General features: G+C 37.8%; 1 protein-coding gene across 1 annotated transcript in view; it reads right to left on the reverse strand.

The window, feature by feature from the left end:
* The window catches only part of MAMDC2 (MAM domain containing 2), a 127,327-nt gene extending 112,124 nt beyond the window's left edge, over positions 1-15,203 (reverse strand). Inside the window, exons 1-2 of the mRNA XM_049770816.1 lie at positions 15,170-15,203; positions 14,717-14,830 (exon numbers count right to left, since the gene is read on the reverse strand). Coding sequence (XP_049626773.1) covers positions 14,717-14,830; positions 15,170-15,203 — 148 coding nt within the window. The remainder of the gene's footprint in view (positions 1-14,716; positions 14,831-15,169) is intronic.
* Positions 15,204-26,032: the final 10,829 nt, after the last annotated feature.

Below are 26,032 nucleotides of genomic sequence, written 5' to 3' on the forward strand. Positions count from 1 at the left end.
AATTCTTCTGTTGTCCCAGGACCCTGTTCTATCACTAAAGGAAAAACTTGATTTGTTTTCTTAAAGTAGTGTTTATTTGATGCTCCCTCCATACAAGGTGAAATCTGGAATAAATATTATTTGTTATTATCCATATCAAAATTTAAAAAAGTTTCCCACTTTCAGTCCAGTGGAGTTCTTCCAAAGGAAGAAGAAATAATATAATTACTATATATTTTATAGACCACAGCCTAAAAATCTGTTATAAAATACTATCTTATAAAATACTGTCTAAAATACCTAGGTTATCTGTGCTTGGGAGGTTCTATTGCCTCACTTATTTTTGCTTCTAAATGAGGAAGAAGCTCAGTGGGATGAGTGAATATTTTACATGCAGCAGATTCTATTAGGTTTAGGCATCAAATGCCCCTCACCCATCTTTGACTGCAACACTGAGAGTGACTCCAGTCAATAAACTGGAGGTAGCCCTGAACAGCACTGAGTGTAGCCCCACAATCAAAGTGAAATAAAATAAGGATGAAAATAGTACTAACTCCCCTGAATCGGAATGAACTAGATTATCTATAAACAATATAAGCATCTACTTGCTGTACTATCCAGCCCAAATTTAACTAGTACTATTATTGTTGTTTTGTTTTGTTTTGTTTGGAGGGTCACACCCAGTTGGTATTTATGGATTACTCCTCTTTAGTGTTTACTTCTGATTCTGCACTCAGAGATGACTCCTGGTATCAGTTGTGTGCAAGGCAAGTACCCTACCCACTATACTATCTCTTCAGCCCCCACCCCAGTACTATTACTTTAATTATCAATATCCTTTGAATCTCCATGGAAAAGACAAGTAGGAAATAAAGGAAAAATCATTGTTTTCCAAGTCTTTGGAAACAAATATAAATTAAAATCCAGCATCAGTTATTTTTCTCTGTGACATCAGGAATGTTAAAAATAAAATATAAGTCCTAGTTTAATCGCTATAATAAGTATCCTCTTCATTGGGTCATGTAAGAACTCATAAGGTAGAATGTGCAGAGCACTTAGCACAGTGCTTAGAATAGAATAATTTATCAAATAATGGGAGCTACAGCAATCATTTTACTCAGTTTTTACTGAGTCTATCTTTTGGCACAAAGGTGACACATTTACCCTGTGCCTTGCAAATATTTGTAAATGTCACTGTGGTCCTTTTTTAAACAATTTTGAAATAATACTTAAAGATAAACGTAAAAATGATTATTGACACTGAGAACTGGTCTTTAGTATAAAGCTTATTAAAGGGAGAGGATGTGGGGGTGAAGGGACAATGGTGGAGGGAACTGGACACTCTGATGGAGGATGTGATACTGAATGTTTTATTCACAAAATTCTACCATCAACACTTTTATAAACCACAGTACCTAAATAAAATTTTATATATAAATGGCCATGATACATCTATTTAAAAACAGATTTCAACGTGACAATGTGACAGGAATCATTCTTAGCTCCCAGCTGAGAGTAAAATGTATAAGTTAGCTAGGGTTTGGTTTTGAAACCAAAAAGAGATTGAGGGGCTGGAGAGATAGCATGGAGGTAAGGCGTTTGCCTTTCATGCAAGAGGTCATCGGTTCGAATCCCAGCGTCCCATATGGTCCCCCGTGCCTGCTAGGAGCAATTTCTGAGCATGGAGCCAGGAGTAACCCCTGAGCACTGCCGGGTGTGACCCAAAAACCACAAAAAAAAAAAAAAAAAAAAAGAGATTGAAACTTTGAATTCCTGAAGTTCACTCTCCAGCCTTATTATATACTTTAATGTTTAAAGAAGAAAGTTCTTAAATCTTAGAGTCTCAAATACAGTGCTTTTGGCGCATGACTGTAATGCATTGCATATTTGGGTGGAATAATGGGGAATGTTATCTATTTTTCTAAGACCACAATAAATTTCTAAGAATCCTTAGAATACTATGCTAATATTATGCTCAATGAGAGACTCCCTCATAAATGTGCCCTCACTTATTTTATGACAGGAATATAGTCACAAGTTATAAATGACTTCCTGATAACTAACCACAAATGATTGGAGTTAATTAAAAATATAAACCATTTGGAAGTCTTTTATTTTCCAGCAATTTTTAATTGTGAGTAGCTGAATTTAGGCATAAAACAGGCTTGAGGGCCAGAAAAAATTTACTTTATAACTGAGCTTTCCACTCTAAGTTATATAAAAATGACCAATGTTGTCCTCTCTCAAAAGTTGCTTAATAGCTTAATAGACAAGAGGACCATTTGGATAAGGCTTAAATGCATCATTGGTACTTATTGATATGTTTTCTAAATTGAGGGATATCTTCCAAACTTGATATTTATGTTCTATAAAAAACAGAGTTTCAAAAGAAATTGCATATGGAAAATAGATCCATATGCCTAAGATCAAAAATAGATTGTGTGGATCCAAGCAATAGTACAAAAATAGGGTGTTTAGCCAACCTGTCTTTGATCCCTTATACCCATATGATGCACTGAACCTGCCAGGAGTAATCTCTGAGTGCAGAGCCAAAAGTAAGCCCTAAGCACTACCAGGTGTGGCCACAAACAAACAAACAAGCAAACTGAATCATATTCTGGTTCCTTGTCTGTACATCAACCAGCACCATAGGCTCATGTATTTTTTGAAAGAGAGGCAGCCAAGCTGCAAAAACTCATGGTTATACCAGTCTCAGGACAGATAGCTTTGAGGGAATTCAGGAAGGGAGGAGTGGGGGCAAACCCCCAATTCTGCTGAAGTCTCAGCAATTCCACAACTGTTACCATGCCAATGGTACAACTTCCCCATTTTCCCATTGATCTCTGAAGAGACATCTAACCCCTCCAAATTCCAGGTATGCTGGGAAGGAGGCTGAGAACTCTAGGGTGTTTTGTTTTATTTTGTTTTGTTTGAGTCAGGGAAGGAAGCTGCCTTCATGGGTGTGAGGAAAAGCTTTTCTCACACTTCTATACTTCTTGTAGCTCAGCAGCCACACCCATGAACCCACCACCCATCAGCTCACTGGCCCAGCTCCACAGATCCTTGAACTCCTAGAGCACATGTACAGCCACTTGACACCTTCAATATTTTTCTATACTGACAGTCCAGTTGAAATGCATCAAATGTAAGATATTCATAGAAGCCACCTAAATTCAACAAAACCAAGAATGCTCAACTGACAACAAACAGCTTGTAAACCTTCAGATAATAACAACGATCCCTTGAAAAATATGAAAATTTACACAAGTGTTCTAATTAAGTTTTCTTTTCAAGGGAATCATTACTATTTTGTTGTAACAAGCAATATTAAGTAAAATTTTTATACCTTCCCAGGGACAGACTTGGGAGAGGGTAGAAAACTGGGACAACAGTGGAGAGAATACTATACTGGTTGGTGTTGGAACATGGAATATCAGGAATAGCTGTATTATAAGAAACTTTGTAAATCATGGTGTTTCAATAAAATTTAAAAATTTTTATTATTAAAACATACCAATATTCAACGCATATTTTATTCATTAGAATTTATATAAAAGAAGAGAAGCTTTAGAAAAATTAAAAAAAATTTAGATACTTATTCCTGATTTTTGAGATTTTCAGTGAAAAACCAGTTTTCTTAAAGTTTGCTTTTTTTTTGGTTTTTGGGCCACACCCGTTTGACACTCAGGGGTTACTCCTGGCTATGTGCTCAGAAGTCGCCCCTGGCTCGGGGGAACCATATGGGACACCGGGGGATCGAACCGCGGTCCATCCGCTTGCAAGGCAGACACCTAACCTGTAGCACCACCTTCCCGGCTCCCAAAGTTTGCTATTTTAAATTAGCTAATCACAAAGAGTTAAAGCTCACTTTAAGGGGTTCTCCAGCACTCTATTATTTATTTCTAATAATGTCACAGAAATAGAATATTGTTAAAACTTCAAAATGAAAACGTCTTAGGTTATAGTCTTACCTACATGGTCATCATCATAAACAATTGCTAAGTAAAGAAAGTGGCTTCTCAGAGAAGTTAAAGCATATTAAAGTCATGTTCATTAGAAGCATGGCCCCAAATAACACTTCAACTTTCCTTGGCAGTGAGGCAAAATTTTTTCAAATAAGGAATGGAAATTTTTCTGAGCATCAAGCTAGGTTATATAGCACATCACTCTCTAGTATCATTACCGTTTGGTTAAGAGTTAATTGAATGAACAAGTACCAAAATGCTTCTCTAGTAGGGCAACTGATTTGAAAAAAATCATTTATCTATATTTTCTCTTCATTATTTGACTGCAAGAATGGAGGAATTTGAAGTTTTGGAGTCTTCCTTAAGATGCCATAATATTTTAGGTCAAACTACATTTTTGCTGATATTCTCTGCCAAGGTTATGTAGAGGACTGACAAGGTCCTTCAAATTATACTAAAAGTAAACTTTAAATCCTTATGGGAAGCACAGGGAAATGAGATTTACCCATCTCTGCTTGCTGCCTCCTTTTAATGACTCACAATGTACCCTCTATCCACTGTTTGTAGCTAAGCTTTGAACTCAGGGCAAACAGATATGATGCTGGCAGCTTTTAGATAGTTGGCAGATACTTTCTACTATTTCTAGAGAAGTATAAACCTACAGGTATCTCTTCCTTTTTTTTGACCTCTGGAAATACAAACGTATAAAACTTCTCATACATGGGAGAAATCCAAGAACCAAATAGAGGCTCAAGTTTTTGAAGGCAGGTGGGTTTAATTAATATTAAATTTTACAACTGTGTTGCTTTGGACATGCTATTTTAATCTTAATCTTAGGTTTCCTCATTTATAAAATGTTGATTATTCTTCGTACATATAGAGATGATGGCAATAAATGCACATGAAAGGTGCCCTGAAATATATTACCTAGAGATCATAGACCCTGTCTGTGGAGGAAGTGATTACATACTATTTCCTTAGGGTTCTCACTTCACACTGGGAACAAGTTCTACAACTGAGATAAAAGATACCATGCAGCTTCTGAGGTCAACATAAACTGAGATCTCCAGACCTAGGGGCTGGAGCTATAGTCCAGTGGATAGGGCATTTGCCTTGTATGCAGCTGACCTGGATGTGATCTCTGGTATCCCATCTGGTACCCTGAGCACTGCCAGGAGTAATTTCTGAGTGTATAGACAGGAGTGGCTCCTGAGCATCACTGTGTGTGGTACAGAAACAAAAACAAAAACATACAAACAAAAATATTCTCACAGACCTAGAACCTGTAGCTTAAAATATTTCTTTTTGATTTAAAATAAGTTCCAGAATGCATGATAATTACCATAAATTCAGCTTAATCTTCCACATCCTTTACTCTTTTTCTTCAGAAATAAAACTTGCACGTAAGAAATGTGTTTTCTTATGTGTAGGTTTCAGAATAATAAAATGGAAATTAGATCTCAGTGCAGAGGTAGTGAGGAAACCTCTCTATTCTAACACTCGTTTTGGTTTTTTGTTTTTTGTTTTTTTACTGGCCCTCTTCCACCATTCCAAACCCAATCTCCATTTTCTAAAAACAAAACAAACTACAAAAAAGGACAAATAAAATTAAAAAATCTTTTTACTTGGTTGAAACTTTATTTGAAAGAGACAACAAAAACATTTTTGTTGTTGTGAAATGTATTCTGTTGACATTGCTCATTAATTCTACCTAGGACATTTTGGTTCCCATTTGTCTAAAACTACCATCATTTAAGGACTGAATTTCTTTCTCATTCCAACACATAAGGCTTCCTGTTGCATTGAGTCCTATTGACCTCTTTTTGTAACCACAATTTCTTTAGCTTATTTGCACTTTCCTAATTCCCCCTACATATCTAGTTCCTTCTGTTTCTTATCATCTCTTTAGGTGCCCTTAAATCACAAGATTAAAACTGCTTTCATTCTGTTATTACTTTATAATAGTTTTCTATTTTTACTTTATGTAGTCTACACCTCTGCTCAAGTTTTCAACCACTCTATTTATACTGAAGATTCCCACAGACAATCTTGGCCAGACTTTGGTTGATGTTTATTTCAAAGTTCTCGATGCCCCACCTGGAGGCTGACCTGGCAACTCAGAACTTAGTTTATTTTCTATGCAAATTCATTTTCTATTCTCTTGTAATTCTCTCTTTAAAATTTTTAAAAAGATTTTTATTGAGTCACAATAAATTACAAATTTATTTATGATCATGTTTCATGCAGGTATACAATGTACTAACTAACACCTATCCCTTCACCAATGTCTACTTCCCTCCACTAATGTACCCAGTTTCAGTTCCTTTCCAACCTCTCTTATTGCTGAAATTATTTTGTGTTGGCAATCAACTTACCAACCTAGAAATTATGTTACTTTCGACATATCACTTCCACATAATAAATCCTAAAAATCTATTTATTCTACTAACTTCTCAAATTCTACTAAACCTTTAATTTTGTGTGTGCCCTTGATTCCTCCCACTTCTCCGGTCCTAATTGCAATTCTTCACTTTTTTTTTTAAGTGGGTAGTCATCACCTCTGCACTGCCAATAGTTTCACCCCTTCCCCCAAAACTGACTTTCTTGCAGGTCCTGTACTAGATGACAGGCCTTATCATAAGTCATTGTCTATAGAATTATGAATAGAAAAAAAGGATCCAAAAAGAGGCCAGAGCAGTGGCACTGGGTGTAAGCCAGGTGTCTGCCTTGCAAGCGCTAGCACAGGACAGACTGCAGTTCGATCCCCTGGCGTCCCATATGGTCCCCCAAGCCAGGGGCGATTTCTGAACATATAGCTAGGAGTAATCCCTGAGCATCACCGGGTGTGGCCTAAAAACAAACAAAAAAATAGAATTATAAATAGGTTGGATAATAACAAATGTGCAGTGGCAAAGTAATACAAATGGCTCCTTCCAGAAGGACCTTGCCTATGCTTAACATCTCTTTATATCTAGCCAAATATGGCTGTTTAGACTTCTTATAAATTCTGAGAAAAAATGGCCTTCCAACAAACATCTTTTTTGTTTAAACAGCTAACTTGGGCTGTTTGCAACAAGAAACCTAATGAGTAAAAACTTTCTTTTTCTCTCTAACTTAATTATACATTTGTGTTTTCTCCTATTCCTCCTATTGGATTATTGCCTCCTATTGTGTTTTCTCCTATTCTCCTATTGATCCCAAGAACAGGGGTCATAACTTTGACCATCCTGCATTCTAAGAACAATCTAGGGATTGTACCTAGAGATGGTAGGCATTTCAAATTCTCATATATAGATGGAATAGTATTTAGAATCTTTTTCTTTGTTGTTTTTTGTTTTCTTTTTATATTTAGAATCTTTTTCAATAAAATGCATTATTCATAGGGGGCCAAAGAGATAGCATGGATGTAGGGCTTTTGCCTTGCATGCAGTAAGACAGTGATTCAAATCCCGGCATCCCATATGATTTCCTGAGCCTGCCAGAAGCAATTTCTGAGTGCAGAGCCAGGAGTAACCCCTGAGCACTGCCGGGTATGACCCCTCACAAAAATGTATTATTCATGGACACAATAAAGAGAAGAACCAGTGGATGTTGATAACTAAACTAAGTCTATTTGAGGAGAAAAAGTGGCAGAGCAGACTGGGATAAAATAAATAATAAATTAAAAACACACGATCCACATGTGGTACTGATACTACAATGTAATGGTATAAAACTTTAAAAATTATCTTACTAAAAGTAAATATTCTGATGCATATCATTATACTGCAAACTTGTCCTTTAAAATCTTAGGTTTTTAAAACAATATGAAATAAAGCCTTTTCCAGAAGCAGACAAGTTTCCTGTCTGCTCATTAGTAGACATTTAACTTAAATTAGTAACCATTCTAGAGTTAGAACTTGTACTTAAGTCTCTTAGAAATAATTCTTGAAATTTAGCTCAAGGCCTAATTATGTCTTGTCAAGAATACTTTCTACGGCATGCAGTGTCACCCTCAAAGTTGCATTGTGATTGCTTATGATGGCAGAAGATCAAAGTAATCAGGAAACCCTGGTGGGTAAAAATCCAAGGCTATTTATCCCTTGGCATGTAGGAATGAGGCAGTTCATGTATTGGTGAAGCAAACTGAAAAACTGCTTCAGTGTTATATTTGGACATTACAACATAAGCCTATAATATCTTTGAAGTCTATAGTAGAAAGCACAGCCTCCTTTACTACAGGGAAAATGTCAAAGGTCTTTCCTTCTTTCTTCATCCCTTCCTCTCTTCCTCCCTTCCTGTCTTCCTAACTTTTTCTTTCTTTCTTTCTTTCTTTTCTTTCTTTCTTTCTTTCTTTTCTTTCTTTCTTTCTTTTTTCTTTCTTTCTTTCTTTCTTTCTTTCTCTTTCTTTCTTTCTTTCTTTCTTCTTCTTCTTTCTTTCTTTCTTTTCTTTCTTTCTTTCTTTCTTTCTTTCTTTCTTTCTTTCTTTCTTCTTTCTTCTTTCTTTCTTTCTTTCTTTTCCTTTCTTTCTTCTCTTTCTTTTTTCATTCTTTCTTTCTTTCCTTACTTTCTTCTTTCTTTCTTTTCTATCTTTCTTTCTTTCTTTCTTTCTTTCTTTATTTCTTTCCTTTCTTTCTTCTTTCTTCCTTTCTTTCTTTCTTTCTTTCTTTCTTTCTTTCTTTCTTCTTTCTTTTCTTTCTTCTTTTCTTTCTTCTTTCTTTCTTCTTTCTTTCTTCTTTCTTTCTTTCTATCCTTTCTTTCTTTCTTTCTTTCTTTCTTTTCTTTCTTTCTTTCTCTCTCTTTTCTTTCTTTTCTTTCTTTTTTTCTTTCTTTCTTTCTATCTTTCTTTTTCTTTCTTTTTTCTTTCTCTCTTTTCTTTCTTTCTCTTTCTTTTCTTTCTCTCTCTTCCTTCCTTCCTTCCTTCCTTCCTTTCTTTCTTTCTTCCTTCCTTCCTTTCTTTCTTTCTTTCTTTCTTTCTTTCTTTCTTTCTTTCTTTCTTTCTTTCTTTCTTTTATCTTTCTTTCTGTCTGTTTTCTTTCTTTCGGTTTTTCTTTCTGTCTTTCTTTCATGTGTCTTTCTTCTTTCTTTCTTTCTTTCTTTCTTTCTTTCTTTTATCTTTCTTTCTTTTTTTCTTTCTTTTTTTCTTACAAACACAAAGTATCTGTTTACATCACATATCCTTGGTCAGACTGTGATTTCTGCTCTCAGAGATGTCATATTCAGATAAGGTGAGAGTGGATAAGGTGAGAGTAGGAGGGGCAAGGAGGATATGTCACAGTATCTGAAAAAGAGACATAAATAAATTTACAAAGTGTAAAGTGAATAATCATGAGACAAGTGAAGGGAAGGTCATTTATTTGCCTGCCAGAATCAGGATATGTTTCAAGAAAGCCATATTTAAATATGGGTAGAGTTTAAGTAGCCCAAGGAATAAAAATAGCAGAATAATAAGGATATTAGAATATTAAAATATTAAAAACTGTAATGTTAAAAATAGCAGAATAGTAAGAAATAATAACATGAAAAATGTTGAATAAACAGCACATTCAAAATTAATGGGATAGAAAAGTTGAAATATCTTTTGGAGAAAACCCAGAAGGACCTAAGTGGAGCTAGTACTTTGTACTTTATCATGTGTGCAACCATAGATACTAAAGAATTTTTTAAATAATTTTTATTGTGACCAGAAGTGAATAACAAAATTTTTACAGTGATATTTAAGGTACACAGTAACAAAAGAGCATTTTTCTTTTCTCACATTTAAAGTGAAAGAAGAGATCTAGAAGTCATTCCAGTAGTACATCAACTTTTGCCACACATGAGAGATTTTTCCATATTTTATTTGTGGATTTGTTCAATAACAAAGCAATCTACTTTTGGAACCCATATTCTGTGAACAGAGTGTAATTTAATCAGACCTCTAAGGAAGAGTTTCTAACCTATAGAATCTAATATATCAAAACTCTAGAGTTCAAAACCCAGTGTAAGTAGGTATGATGGCAGTAGCAACACTGAAGGAAAGAACAGGTAGCAATATGAGAAACAGAGACCTTGTTTCTAGGTTACCATTGCCTTAGTCCCTGACTATGGCTGGCAGACCTCTGGGCCCTGATCTGGTCCTCAGTAAAGGAGGAGCCATTGCACTTAATGAGCCATAGAGACTGTTCTAGGATCTAGTATTCCAGGCAGAGCTAGGGAAAATTATTGTTCCCAGGCACAGCATATAGTGCCACACATTGTTGACAGCACTGGCAATGAAGTGACTTGACATCATACACAGAAATAACATGTCAGGTTCTAAGGTTGACTTCAGTTTATCCAACTCTGCTCCACAATCTCAGCACATCAAGAAGTGGCCTTTCTGTTCATATAACACACAGAGATAATCACCACTGAGACAACACAAATTTAAGCAGGCCACTGAAGTAAGAATGACCATTTATACCTGGAAGGTGAAGATAGGGTGCTGAATGGGTCCCTCCAGAGTCAGAAAAAAGATGTGCCATCCATGGAAAGGGGAATAGGTCTTCACCCAAGAAGGCCTGGGGACCAGATTTGAAAGTTGGTGTTCCTCAACAAACATCAGGCAGGACTAATGTATGGGCACAGAACCAAAACTCATATGACCTCGTAATTAAATGCCTGTAAGTGAAAAAAAGTTTGGGGATAAAAAAGGGTGGTGGGAGGGGTCAAATGAGATATGCAATGTACTTACAACATGACTTCAGCACATTCCAGAAGCCCCTAGCTTCACCCTATTAAAATGCCAACCCCGAGAACTGACTTGCTACCTTAAGTAGCATCACTTGCTCCCAGATACAAATATTATCCAGATACTTCTTTGTGAGATATTCACTCAATACCACTCCCACTGGGAAGAAATTCTTCCCAACAAGAGCTTTTGATTTCCTTTTTATCCTTCTGTAGTGGCTTAGTGTTCTAACAGCCTAACTTTGGAGCAGTGAGCACTGGGATTAGTGCTTTGCTCAGTTGATCAAATGGAGTTAGGTAAAACATGTTAAGTCAACAAGGTGTATTATTTGAATTGTGACCTTTTCCATTCAGGGCCAACCTTATAATGTCTAGGAATCTGCAACATTCCACAACTGGCAGTAGGAGAATGAAAAAAAAAAGTTTCAGTTTCAATTGAGAACAATTGTTCAAAGGCATTCTAATAATTCTCAGACAGTGAATGAATAGACAAACTTTCTTTAGTTGTTTTTTTTTGTTTTTGTTTTTTTTGTTTTTGTTTTAGTTTGTGGACTATACCCAGCTGTACTCTGGGGTTAGCCGGTTTAGCCCTGTTTCTATATTTAGAGATCACTCCTGGTTGGCTCAGGGAATCAGATGCAATAGTAGGGATTAAACCTGAATTGGCCAGTTACAAGGCAAATTATTTATAACCCCTATAGAAATTATTTGTAAAGCATGACTGAACAAATATAGAAGACCTTTCTAGGATAAAATGGATCTCTCCTTTTTTCAACCTTACCTAATCCCTAATGAATCTCTACTTTCCTGGGTTAAATTCAATCTTAAAATTGAAATTTTAGTTCAAATCTTAGTCTAATATAATCTCACTTTCCTTCACAAATTAGGCAAAATTGGTTATTCTATAAAAATAAAAAAAAAAAAACCTAAGTCTGAAAATCTGGGAAATCTAGTAAATAAGGCAATTATTTGGTAGAAATAGAAAGTGGACAAGACCAGGGTATAACTTTGGCTGATCTGCATAGTGCCATCTTATTCTGGGGGTACCCCACATGTTAGCACACAAACCAAATCAAAATACCATACTATTATATCTCACATATTTGAGGGTCGAATAGTAGTTTAGCAGGTAAGTCTTTTGCCTTACATGGCCAATGAGTCCCACCCTGAGTAACTCCTGGATGCAGAGCCAGCATGTGGTCCCCAAACTAAAAACAACAAAAGCACACACATTCGTTGCCCAATGTAGATAAAGTCATATTTCAAAATTGCCATGAACTAGGAACAGTGAAGTTGTCATTTGAACTGTTCAAAGACCAAAATATTCTAAATAAGTCAAGAGAGAGGATCACACATAAAATTTTGGGCAGCGTGGAAAATATTTTTGAAGAGACTTGGGGACTTTTGTAATTGTATCAGATTTAATTCTCCAGTGTTAAATCCTAATTTTCAGATTAATTTCCCTACTTAACTCCTTTCAAGGAGCTTGTACATTATTCTTTTCACTGAATGTTCACCAACATATAAAAAGTATGGTTGGTGTTTCCAACACTGAGGGGTGAAAGTGTCTGAAACCTATATCTTTTTAAGGTGAATTCAACATGCAAAGGCAGAGAGAACTAACTTCAAAGATTTTCTGTAAGGCAGAGGAAGTAAATTTGCAGAGAAGCTGGTGAACAGCTTGCCAAATTTTAAGAGCAATATTATTTATTATCTTTACCAACCTGGAAATGGGTTTATAATGGAAATTCTTAGCCATGACTTCTCAGCAGTGAACTGCATCAGATGGCTTACACCTCTTCATAATTCCTTTGGAGTGGACTATTAGGTCCAAGTTCTGACATTTGAAAAATTTGATCTGCGATGATATATGCCTAAACTTCCTGCCTTACCTAGAGCGCTTAGGAGAGGCCGGATTTGCTTCGTCCAGCCAAGCCAGGAGTCCTAGGCCTGAGCCAGAAAGCGGTGACTGTTAGAAGTCAAAAAGAAAGCTAAGAAAAGAAACTATGCCTTCTTTATACTACGAAACCATAATCACCTTTTCCTATAAGCATCTTCTTGTTTTCCCTGAAGTACACAGTTTAACTGCTGCTGGCACAGAGGTGCCAGCTCAGCAGAACTGCTTCCTGTGGTCTGAGAGGCAGTGGTGAGGCAGGTTTCAGCTTGCCCACTGACCAGAGGCAGGGTGAATGGGGCCCCAGGCTGCCAGAGGTCTCCAGTACTCAGTGAGATTTCTAAGTAAAAGAGAGATGTTCATTGTTTCCTTTTCTTCTTTGGCAAAATCAGGAATCTAGAGAGGTAAGAGATGTGCTGAGAGCACTAGATTAAAGAAGGCTTTTGTTCTAGATGTGGAATGAGTGGCTCTTTCCTCTTCATCCCAGCCAACTCAGGTTCATCAGTGAAGTCATGTCTATGTATGTGTGAGTTTATGCACACTCATGTACATGTGTGTGCTCATGCATGCCTGCATATATCTATGTGTTGCAATGGCCACTTGTTCTCATAGTATGGTGTCCAGACCAGCTGCAGAGGCAGCACCTGGAAATTATTAGAAACAGGAATTCTCACTCAGTCCCAGTTCCAGACCCATTGAATCCTGACCCCAAATGCAGACAGCAGTACCCAGTAATGGCTCTTAAGTTGTCCACCAGGTAATTCTGATGCAACTGAATTTGATGAAGACTGTGTTAAAATATACTGCTCTCCAAAGGCAGTAGTTTTGTGGGCCCTTTCCAAACTCTCTCCAAGCCTTTCACTTACAATCAGGTCTAGGGAAATGGTGTAGGGTGAGATACAGGAGACTATCTGTTTCTGAATCACACCCAGCAGTGCTCAGGGGTTACTCCTGGTTCTAGGCTCAGAAATCGCCTCTGGCAGGCACGGGGGACCATATGGATGCCAGGGATTTGAACCACTGTCTTTCTGCATCTAAGGCAGCTGTGCTATCTCTCCTACCCCACAAGAGACTATCTGAAGACCATCAACAAAGTCAGCATCTCGCACATAACTTGGAATGGCTTTCACCCTAAGTAAAGTTAGTAAGGGCCAAGAATGGGCAACAATCAGAGGTGAGTATTACTAGTTAACTCTACCATTATTGCTAATATACAGTTTACAGCTGGCCACAGTTAACCATGGAAATGACCTAGCCACTTATACATTCTAAGACTCATATATACTCTTCACTGTTGTTTGGGATTAATATCACCTACCTGCCAGGGTCAGAGAAATGAATGACCTCAAAGTCCCAGACAGACAACAGGGACAGAATAAACTATGAATTTAGTTGATCCATGCTTATAAAGGACTCTAGACTCTGGCTTTCTCAAGGGATTCTACACAAATTCTTTGGGAGCCTAAACACAGTGGAGAAGATTAGGAACCCAGCCAGCCTCTTTTCTACCTATATGGTCTGGCCACCAGGCTTTTGAGAAGGTAAAACAAGTGAAAGGAAAAAGAGAAGATTCCCAGTTCCTGCTATTGGAAAATGACTTATATTTGTGCATAGCTAGAAAGGGTTCAAAGATACACCAGGAAATCCTCAGATTCACTAGACTCATGATATGTTGCAGTGAGGCTAGGAAACAGAACACCAGCTTAAAAAAAGAAACCCAGTACATAACCCTGCATTCAAAGTATGTGACCCAAAAGGCTGAGCAACACGTGAGAATTTAGCCAGAGGCCCCAGCCCAGAGTTACAGACGGATTTTGCAGGCAGGAAAAGAGCCTGCATATCCCACTTTCCCAAAGAGGTGTCCATGGATCTTAAAGGTGGAGGCATAGGCAGAGTGATAGTCATCACATCTGAGTCATTTCCCCGGAGCGCTGGGGGTGGGGGTGGGGGGTGTTGTGGAGGGAAGAAGGAGGGAGGAACAAACTTAAAGCTTCTACCCACAAGGCTGGGTAAACAAAGGCTGCCTGCACTGTCCACCTTCCTCACTCGCGCTGCTCTGCTGAAGGAGGATGCAATTCACTCTCTTCTCCCCCCCAAAGGGCTCTGAACTTCAGTGCAAGTTGCCTGGAGTGACAGAGGCAGCAGGCAGAGCAGAAGAATTTCACTTTCTCTCCCAGAAGCCCCTTACCTTCTTCATTTAAGATCCAAGGCTGGAAAGCAGATTCGGAGTCAAAGTCACAAGTGTCCACTTCAAAGGTGCAGGAACCGGAGGACATCCTCAGGGAGCCCGCAAGCTGCCATGCTGCGAGGGCACAAAGAAAGTTTCAGTACGTTAGAGCAGGGAGCTTGCTCCAACTCGGGGCACGATGAGCGGGATAGGGGAGTACTTGTGGTGGGAGTAGGCAGGAAAGAGATGAGCAACGGTCCGCTCCATCAAGCGCGACTCAGCCCCCAAAGTCCCCCAGCGGTACCCCAGGATTATCATGGGGAGGCAAGGAAACTGAGAACAAGAGGCTCAGCGAATAACCCAATAGATGTTATTAGAGGCACCGCTAACCCGCCAGCCACTAGGGAACCCCGAGGGAGAATGAGCGGGTCACCACGAGAGCGCCCCCCGAATGTCCCGTTCATGCCACCTTACCTTCCACGGCCAGGAGAACGCCCCAGAATAGCATGGTCTTGCTTGGGGAAGAGGCCCGGGAAAGGCGACAGGCTGCTCACCGGAGGAAGGAGCTTGCGCGGTGGGGGCGCCCAGACTGCGTGTGCGGGGCGCTGCTGGGCGCTCTGCAAAGTGGTTGGGGTTGGGGTCGGGGGCCAGGTCGGAGTTGACGGAGCAGGAGAGGGGAGCTCTGCAGACTGAACTGCAGTGGCGCGCAGATCCTGTCCCAAGTGAAGCTGTGCCTCACAGCTGGTCCTGGGTGGGGAGGAGACAGCTGCACATTGGGGAAAGCCAGCCAGGGCAGGCTGGGCTGAGAGAGGAGAGTTCAGGGTGCTGAGGTTTTAACACTCCGGTGGATCTTCTGCAGGCACTTAGATGGATCAGGTCTCGCAGGATCAGGATCCGGGTTACCGATGCCCCCACTCCCACCACTAAGGCGACCAACTGTGGCTTTGGGAACCCGTTTATTTCTGAGTACAGCCAGTTGGCATCTGGCAGTTTAGCAGGCTTGGTCCTAATTTTAACTAAGTCCCAGAATGGAAGAAGGTGGGATGACCCTAAGAGGAATCAAAGGAAAAATTGGAATTCTTGAGTGGGATGCGTTTCTGTCTTTGGCATTTCAGTGTTTCCATCCAGCTAAACCTGGAGCACACCAACCTTAGCCCCCACTTTAGTTTGATTTTTCCCCCCCTGGTGCCACGATAGAACCCAGGTGTCATTCATGCAAGGCACATGCTTTACCATTGAGCCACAGCCCCTTTCCACTCCTCTGCCCCACCCTTCTTTAGAAGCAGAATTTTTGACATGCCTGGTGCTTTGCATTCTCTCTGTCCAGTGGAGTATAATCCCCACAGAGGGTCTTGATAAATTAGTAAGAGGTTTCTAAATTGGGATGAGGTGGGTTGGTGGATTGGTATCGAGGAAGGGTTTGTTGAGAAGTACCCATTAGTTACAGATTTGCTTTGGGTACCGAGTCCTTTAAAACGTGCTATTTCAGGTGGAAGATACACTTCGAGAGCAAGCAGGACTTACCTGCATCAAGTCGATCCTAATTAGAACCCAGCACTACATGTCCTCCAAGTATTTTGGATCCTTGGGGATTCAAGTGTACATCCCAGAAAGCTCCCCAAGCAGATTTGGGAATGATATGTGTGTGTGAATATACATTGAACAGAAAGCAAATTGCAAGACTCCTAAGTACCACTTGGGAGACACCCCTGCCTGATGGTTCTCAGAGTCAAGAAAAAGTAAGGAAGGGGCTAGAAGGAGGACAGTGAATAAGGTGCTTGCCTTACAGGTTTGATCCTGGGTACCACATATGATCCTCTGACCACTGCCAGAAATGATACTTGAGCAAAGAGTCAGAAGTAAGCCCTGAGCACCAACTGCTGTAGCCTCTAAACCAAAGGGAGGAAAAAGGAAATAGGGGAGAGTATATGGTAGGGGCAGCATAAGCCTGATTTTGCAAACACAACTTTCTGCCTAAAGAAGCGATTCTCAAACTTGAGCATGTATCAAAGACCCTGCAGAGTGTCTGCCTATGTAGAAATGTACTGGGGGCCAAGAGTCACATCTTTCTAACAAGTTTCCAGATGCTGATGCTGCTGGCCTGAAACATGTCCTGAGGAATTCTAACAAATTCTTCTTTTACCTTCAAAGCTGCTCAAATGTCTTTACATGACTTCCTGTCACCAATTCTCCTGAACTTACATTGGCAGTTCTTCCTTCTGTCTGTTTTTGTTTCTTATTTTCTCTCTGCCCCCTGAACTTAAGAGGAGTGTGGCCTACTTTTGCCCTCTTGTTTCCTGTTGTTTTCTCAGATCTTTGTGTCAGTGATTTCATTCAGTTTTATGGTCTGAAGCACCATTGATAGCCTGATGACCAACTAATGTGCTTTCCAAGTCCAGACTACTTACTAACTCCAGTCTCTTCTTTCTGTGTTCACCTCCATGTTCTCATTCAGATACTTCTGAGTGGCAAGTCCCAACACAAACACGTATCTACCTCCCCACTCACATCTTCTTTATCTCAGTTAATTGAAACTGTCTAGTCCAGTTGCACAGGATACAACACGAAGAGTTTCCTTGGGTCTTGCTCTCAAAGTGTTACTGTGTTCTGTGATTTCAGGGCTCAAAATTAGCTGAGTAAGTCCTGGTGTGGCTACAGAGCTGAGCTCCCACCATTGTTATGAGTAATGCAGCAGAGTCTCACCTCTGCTCCATTTTGCTCTGTTATTTTGCAGTGTTGTGGTTTGAACATGTCACAATTGTTTTTCTCCTACTACGCCATATCCTTGGTCTTCCACCTCATTCTTAATAGAGAATTAATTAATTACCAGTACTTGTCAACAATGTTCAGTTTTGTTTGCTTTGGAGCCACACTCAGTGATATTCTGAATCTACTCTTTGCTTTGTGTTGAAGATCACTCCTGAAGAGGGTTGGGAGACATGTGATTCAGGGATTTAAACCAGGTCCACTGTCTGCAGGGCAAGCGCCTTAACCACTATACTATCTCTCTGGTTCAGGGTTATTCTTTTCAAACAGAAGCTAGGTCATGTTACTCATTGACTATTTTTTTGTTTTCCCCCTAACAATGTCCTGAAAGGTTTTGTAAAATCCAAAGTCCTTGCAGACCTACCAGGTTCTCCAAGAGTTACTCCTATATTCTGGTATGTTTCCCAAATCTTTCTCAAGAAACCTGCCTCACTTTCTCCACTGTAGTCACGGGCACCTTTGGGCTGGTTGGTCTCCAAACACAATCTATTGTTCTGTCAGTATTTCATATTGGCTGACTTTCTGCAGGAAATTATCTTTTCTGGAGATCTACATGAGTCTTTTTTGTGCTGCCTTCTTTTCACTTTCTTTTTGCTCAATCTTTACTGTCAGTATTAAAAGATTGAATTGTTTAATATATTTGTATATATATATTAAATCCCTGGAGTTTATATTGTATCCCTGGGATTCTTTTTATATTGGTCTCGTTTTTGGCCTTTGGTTTTGGGGTCACACTTGGTAGTGCTCAGGGGTTACTCCTGGACCTGCTCTCTAAGGTCATTCCTGATGGTGCTTAGAGAACCATCTACAATGCTTCAGAGTTAGTTACATGCAAGGCAAATGCCCTACCTGCTGTAATATCACTTCATACCCCTAAGATCCTTTTAAAACAAATTTAGGACCTTGAAAAATAGCAGGTAAGGTTCTTACTTCCCACATGGTTGACCCCAAGTTCTATCTCTGGCATCCCATATGGTCCACTGAGCATTACCAAAATGATTTCTGAATGCAGAGCCAGGAGTAATCCCTGTGCATTTTCAAGTGAGACTCCAAAAGAATCAAACAAATAAATAAATAAAAACAAGTTTAGACAGATTTTTATGACTTTTGGTAAGTAATGCATCAGATGATATAAAACTTGATTGCTAGTTGTACTATTTTGCATGTGTATATATGTTTATGTTGATAGGATTTTCCTGAGGTATTAGCTAGTAGGATAATAGAATTGTGTTACTGCTATAAATGTTTTATTGTTTTATGTTATAAACATTTTAGATAAATGATCTCATTAAACTTTTACCAAGCCACTCAGGAATGTTTATCATGCTTACCTCCTTTTAGTAGCTTAAAAATCCGGGATATGGAGTTTAATGATAGCAAGAGACAGATCAAATTTATACACAGATCTTTTTATTTCAGAATCTAATTTTCTCAGACCATAGATTGCTTTTCTTTTTTGTTTTAAATTCCTGATTTTTTTAATTTATAGAGGGTTCTATCTTGTTGAATTTCACCAATTAATTATAACTGAATCTGAATATAGTTGAAATATCAGAATATTATTTTCCTTTCTTTGGGGGGGCATATCTATTGGTGCTCATTCAGGGACCACTCCCTAGGTGCTCAGGTTGACTCTGTAGTGCTAGGTATTAAACCCAGGCCTCCTGTATGCAAAGCATACACACTAGCCCTTTGAGCTCTCTCCAAGGCTTTTAAATGTCTATTTCCAACCAAATAAACTTTCCACAACTGTGAAGCAGGTATTCTTTTTCCAGCCCCTTGAAGGCCTTGGAAGAGTCCTTCAAATTTTTGTATTATCTTAGATTTATTTGCATATTCCTAGACTTGGAAAAATGAAGAATTTTAAAGTTCTGAAGACATTCCTAAAATATCCAAATACTATTTAAAATTTCTATGTCATATTTGCAACTTATTGAAACAGAATTTCACTGCACATAGATATAAAGTTACTTTGGAAAAAAATGTTCTCTTCCACTTATAATTGCATGAGGAACCTTTGACCTTGCTACAAATTGGGTCCTTGAGAAGTAGATCATATTCTCATATTCTGTTTTTTTATTAGGGATGGTCATTAAAGGCTCCCCCAGGGGACCCACAATTGTTTAGGAAGTCAGAGGAGAGGAAAGAGGGCTTAATGAAAGCAGAGAGACTTTGCAATGCATATTGTAGTGGCTCTTCTGGTTTGCTCCATAGGAGGCAGAAATAGGTTCTTTGTACTGGTCATTAGATATGATCTCCAATAGCTAAAGATTGTACAAGTCCTTTCTTGAAGGAGACTCACATTGGTGTATACTGCAGGCTGATGGGGGAGTGGGGTGGAGTCAAAGGCTAGGAGTAATTGGATGGACTCTGGGAACATTGGAAGAGTGATGTTAACACTAGTAGTGAGGTTGGTGCTGAAACATTTTATGTCTAAAACTCAACTATGAATAACTTTGCAAATTACAATGCTTTAAATAAAAATGTTAAATACAAATAATAAAATTAGATACTTTAAGTAGATACATGCTCCCATTATTAATCTTTCCTTTATCAGTTTGCCCTAAACCAAACATCCCAAACATCCTTCACTGTGACTTGAATATGACCTTATGATTTTTGTTTTAACAAAGTTTCTGGACTAGCTATCACTATGATAATATTACCACTTTTATGTTTTTGAGTATTGGTGATGTGCCAGGCAGTTTCATGGTCAATTTACAAAGCTAAAATCCAAAGTCCAGTGAGTTTTAGTGCCTTGGTCAAGGGTACAAGGCAAGGCTTTGAAGCCAGCTCTCCTCTTCTCTTTTTGGATCAAATGAAGACTTGAGCAGACATTCTGAAATGTCTTCTTAGATTGGCATCTTTTTCCTCTACAGGAAGGTGAATTTCTTTTTTACCTCATGAAATGTCCAGGGCAAAAAAATACTTCGTGTGGAGTCAACTGAATGGATAGAGTACATTTTTTTTTGTATGCAGAAGGTCCAATTTGATCCCCTGAGCATTTTCAGGAATGACCTCTCTGAGTACAGAGCTTGGAGTATCCTCTGAGCACTGCCAGATGTGGTCCACAAACCAAAACAAATAAATAAAATTTTAAAAAATTTAATCAAAAACAAAAAAGCCTTTGGTTAGAGTAAAATCTACCTTTTTGACTATATCCATCCCATTACAATATCAGAGTACCTTTCTACAGTTGGTAAACTCTTTTTCATGGGTTGAGTCATCCTCGTAAGTTCCAGATTGGAATGTTGAGGTCCTACCTCATGTGAATTAAAATATGGAGAAATAAAAAAATTGTCTGACAGGCCCTAATTTCCTATGTCCCTTACATACTTCATGTTACGGATGAGTTCTTCTCCCTGTATTTTGAGAACAGGTAAGTAGTTTCTGCTGGACTTAGAGGGTACATATGTGTTCAGAGCAGAAATACCACACTGAAACCAGGATAAAAAAATAAATGAACATACTTTAGCAACTGGTACCTTAATATAATTCTTATTTATACAACTCAACTCCCAGAAGGTATAGTTAGACAGTCTCTTTCAAGATAGAACTGAAGAAAGGTCCATTTAATTAATCTCAGAATGATTTAACCAGATCAAGAGGAAAACCATAAAGATGCCATTATTGAGGTTTTCTCTAACAAATGGATAGCTATAATATCCTTCAGTTGAAACTAACTCAAATCTTTTTTTTTCTTTTTTCGTTTTTTGGGCCACACCCATTTGATGCTCAGGGGTTACTCCTGGCTAAGCGCTCAGAAATTGCCCCTGGCTTGGAGGGACCATATGGGACACTGGGGGATTGAACCGTGGTCGCGATCTTTCCTTGGCTAGCACTTGCAAGGCAGACACCTAACATCTAGCGCCACCTTGCTGGCCCCTAACTCAAATCTTTTAATCAGCTTTTTTATTCACATAAAATTAAACAACAGCATATACCTAAGTAGTAGATGACTGCTGAAGGTATTCTAATATACAAGATAAAGATCAAGCAAGCAAGACTGGAACAATAGCTCAGTGGATTTGCATGCACCTGACCCAGGTTTAATCCCTGGCATCCCATATGGTCCCCCAGGCACCTACAGGAGTAATTCCTTAGTTCAGAGCCAGGAGTAACTCCAGAGCACCTCCAGGTGTGGCCCATAAAAAAATTAAGCAAGCAAACCACAGAAATAAAGTTGGGGGGAAAATAAAGTATAAAAAGAAGAAAATACTTCAAAATAAAATTATTATTAATAACTTCAAAGAGATAAGATGTTACTGAATCTTGGGGGGAAAGGTCAGAATACTCTTTCAAAGCAAAAATTCAAGAATATAAAAGAGAACTTATAAATTAAACATAATATCAGAACTGAGACACTCAATGAAAAGTTGGGAAATTCATGTGAAATAATCTTAAAAATATAAAGCATACTTTCAACTTTGTGATATTAAAAAAAACTATAGTATGAGAATAATACCAAAGACAATAGAAATGATGGGAAAAGTGTAGTTAAGACAGAGAAGGGACCGCTATGACAATAATAGATGGAAATGGTCACTCTGGACAAGAACTGGGAACTGAAAAAAAGTAAAGTAATATAAATGATACCTTTTCAGTAATAGTGTTGCAAATTTTGGTGCTTAAGGTTAGTGAAGAAAGAGATAGAGAGACAGAGACAGAGAGACAAAGATAGAGAGAAACACAGTGACAGAGAGACACAGAAAAGAGGTGTCTATGTAGGGGTAGGCTGGGGATGAGGATAGATTGGGGGTGGGAAGATGGGAGGATGACTGGGGAAACTGGTGACAGGAAATTAATACTGATATAGGAAAGGGTGTTGAAACATTGTATGACTTAAATTTAACTATTAAAATTTATAACTTTGTATCTCACAGTGAATTCATACAATTTTTAAAATATGACACAAAGAACTTAATGCCCTAGAGGTCCAGGCACTGTGAACCCCTGGAGATTTCAACAGCCAGTGCCAAATTCTCAAGACTTTAAGCTCCCAGTCATTTCCTAGATTTCCTTGAATTCAAAGCCACCACTTGAGACAAGCATCTATTCAGTGAAATAGGTTAAATCGAATAGAGATTTCTGCTCAGGCCCTTTCAGAGCACCAAACATAACTTTTTTGGTTATTTTTAAGGATAAAAAGCAGTTGTGAAGCCATTTATCACTGTACATTTAAAAATTAATATTTTCTGAATATCAAATTGTAAAAATTATAGGTCTGTTTAGAATTACCATTTGTAGAAGAGAACTAAAAGGCATTGCAATGTATTCCCTTTTTATCCTGGATATATAGCATCTAAACCCTAAGATTATTCACCTAAAAGATGCACATTTTTCAATAAAGTTTGAACACACACATACAAAAAATTAACCACTATATTTTAAATAAAAATCTTATTACTACTGTTTAAAAAAAGAATTTTCTTATGGTGAGGTGAAGAGTTAAACCCAATATTGTTATATAATAACTTGGCCCTCAAGTAGCTGCACCCTCAGAAACAAATATGGAAAATTTGTGCTGTTAATACCCTCTCTCCAAAACAATATTCGAACACTGAATAATGTTAAGATCTTTTATTATCCTCTTAGAAATTAAAAGCTTGCATAATACATCGAATTAGTAAAGTCAATGTCACACGACCTATAATAGCTAAATAAAGCTGGGGATCTGAATTCTGATTTTATATTTGGAGATGATAGAATTTATCACATAAAATTCTCTATATTTATTAAAGCTATTCAGATGTTAAATCATTGCAAAAGTGACATGTGTCTCTCTTATGATCAATACCATTAAAATTAGGGTCTCTATTATTAAAATTTATGTATTTGTGAAGATGTAGAAAATTAAAACCCTAGTAGAAATGTAAAGTGATACAAATGCTGTGTGTGGCAGTTCCTCAAAATTTTGACATAATTTAAACATAGAGATACCAGCAACTTAACTTTTATATACATACTGCACTTTTTTTAATATAGGGGCTCAAATATATATTTGAACAGCAAAGTTCATGGAAGAATTATTTTTGATAGTCAAAAGGTGAAATGAGTCAAAATATTTATCAATATAAAATGAATAAATAAAATGTGGCATGTGTGAAATATTAAGTTTCAATGCTAAGTAAAATTCTGGTACAGAGTAAGCATGGATTAACCTTTAAAATACTTGCTATGTGAAATAAGCTAAATGCAAGAGAATAAACATTACCTAATTCCATTTATATAGGGCTCTTTGAATCGATAAATTCTTAGACACAAGAGTAGTATAATGATGCTGAGAATTAAAGAATATAAAATTTAAGGAATACAAAATATTTATTTAGGATGACAAAATATTCTAGAGATAGATGGTAGAGTAGTTGCACAGTATTACAAGTGTACTTAAAGTCATTGAAGCTACATTTTTAAATAGTTTAAAACAACAAATTTTATATTGTTTATATTTTATCACAAATTGATGAGTAATTTTAAGGCATAGAATTGACTAATAAGTTTAGAAATTGACCAGATAGTTTAGTTTACTTCATTTTCTCTATTTTTATATTGGACCCCTTACTCAACAAGGATGATGTTTTTTTCCCCCACAAAATCAAAATCTCTCATTTTCCCACTCTACGTTGTATAATGGTGACTGGTTTAACACACAATGCATCTGAAGCTTTCTACAGGAAAGGACTAAATACATGTACTAGACTCATCAATTTGGGATCCAGGAATTTATTGTTGGATACAGTTATGCTAAAAATAGAGATATGAAATAAATAGAATGGTTTTCTTCCATGATATATACTTAAGAGCTCATGAGCATACGAACAAGTAAACTAGCCAAGCTCACACTCTGAAAGTATACTCATTGTCTCCATGAGCATAAAGTTGATTGTAATTAGAGAGAAAATTCTCCCCATTTCCAAAAAACCTCTGAAAACACATGGATTTACTTAGTTCAAATTCTTGATAAGAGGACATCTAGCCAATTAAAAAAATAAATTATTTAAGCACCATGGTTACAAACATGTTGGTAATTGGGTTTTAGCCATAAAATTCATACCCTTCTTCACCAGTGCAACTTTTCCGCCACCATTGTCCCCCCTTCCATTTCCTATCTTTCCCCACCCCTTACCTGTCTTTGAGGCAGGCATTGTATTTCTCTCTCTTTTGTTGTCATGGTAGCTGCTAGAATAGTAGTTATTTCTCTAACTGCACTTACCTCTCATTGTGATAAGCTTGTTATAAGGGCTGGTCCTTCCAGCTCTCATCTTTATTGGGTGTTATTATTATACTGTCTTTTATTTTTCTTAAATCCCACATATCAGTTAGAATATTCTGTGCTTATCTCTCTCTCTTTCTCTCTGACTTATTTTACTCAACATAATACCGTATTTATTCGAGTATAACGCGCAAAAGTTTCTACTAAAAAAAGAAATCCAAGTTTGGGTGCGCGTTATAAACTAGGGCTGGGGTGGGGTGCCAGTGGCGGCCGGTCCAATGAGGGCGCAGGCGAATTGTGAGTTCGTACTGCACCATTCCCAGGCTGCGGGCGAAGAAAAAAAAACCTCAAGAAACCTGGCCTATCTCTCGTGACATCATGGGTTAAAACATGGGAAAACAGACCAAAAGAAATGATCATCAAGAGTTTTTTGAAGACAGGCATCAGCAATAAAATGTACGGCACAGAAGACGACCTGCTGTGTAATTCAGACTCAGAAGAAAGCGAAAACACTGGAGAAACATGTTCCTGCCAACTGGGACACTGATGAAAAATTAACTCGAGAAGCATGGGAACAACTCTTTAGTGTATCTGATGATGAATCTGACTTTGAAGCATTTTAAATAAATACTGTTACAGGTAATTTTATTTCGGTACTGTATTTATACCAGTCAATAAATGATTTTTATCATGGCCGCACATGTTCAACAATGTATTTTTGTCAATTACAGTGCTTGGTGTGAAACAAAATTTTATACCGATTTTTAATTGAAAATTAGGGGTGTGCGTTATACATGGGTGTGCATTATACTCGAATAAATACAGTAGTCTCCAAGTCCATCCATGTATAAACAAATTTCATGATGTAGTTTTATAACAGTTGCACAGTATGTACTACAGTTTCTTTAGATATTCATCTGTTGTTGCGAATCTGGGTTGCTTCCAAATTCTGGCTATTGTAAATAGTGCTGCTATGAACATAGGATTGGAGAGGGCATTAACAATGGACAACTTAATACCATATTACAAACATCTGAATGTTAGCACTTACCCATAGAATTTAGATACCATGGTAACAGTCTTAACCAATGGTCAGTGCAGCATATAAGCAAATTACAAATCAGGTGAACACTCATCTATGTTCAAGTTTCTTCTTTTGTGCAGTTGATAACTCTGACCATTTTGGACATTGAAAATGTATATAAAATTTTTGAACTAAAAATAACAGAAATAGTTTAATGACAACAAAATATACAAAGCTAGTTTTCTTTTGCTAGAAACTATTCAGACTAATTTTTATTCAGTTTTAAAGAAAAGCCCAATATTCACAAACACTCAGGGGGCTGGAGCGGTGGCAC

Source organism: Suncus etruscus, chromosome 3 (assembly GCF_024139225.1).
Source record: "Suncus etruscus isolate mSunEtr1 chromosome 3, mSunEtr1.pri.cur, whole genome shotgun sequence".
NCBI lineage: Eukaryota > Metazoa > Chordata > Mammalia > Eulipotyphla > Soricidae > Suncus > Suncus etruscus.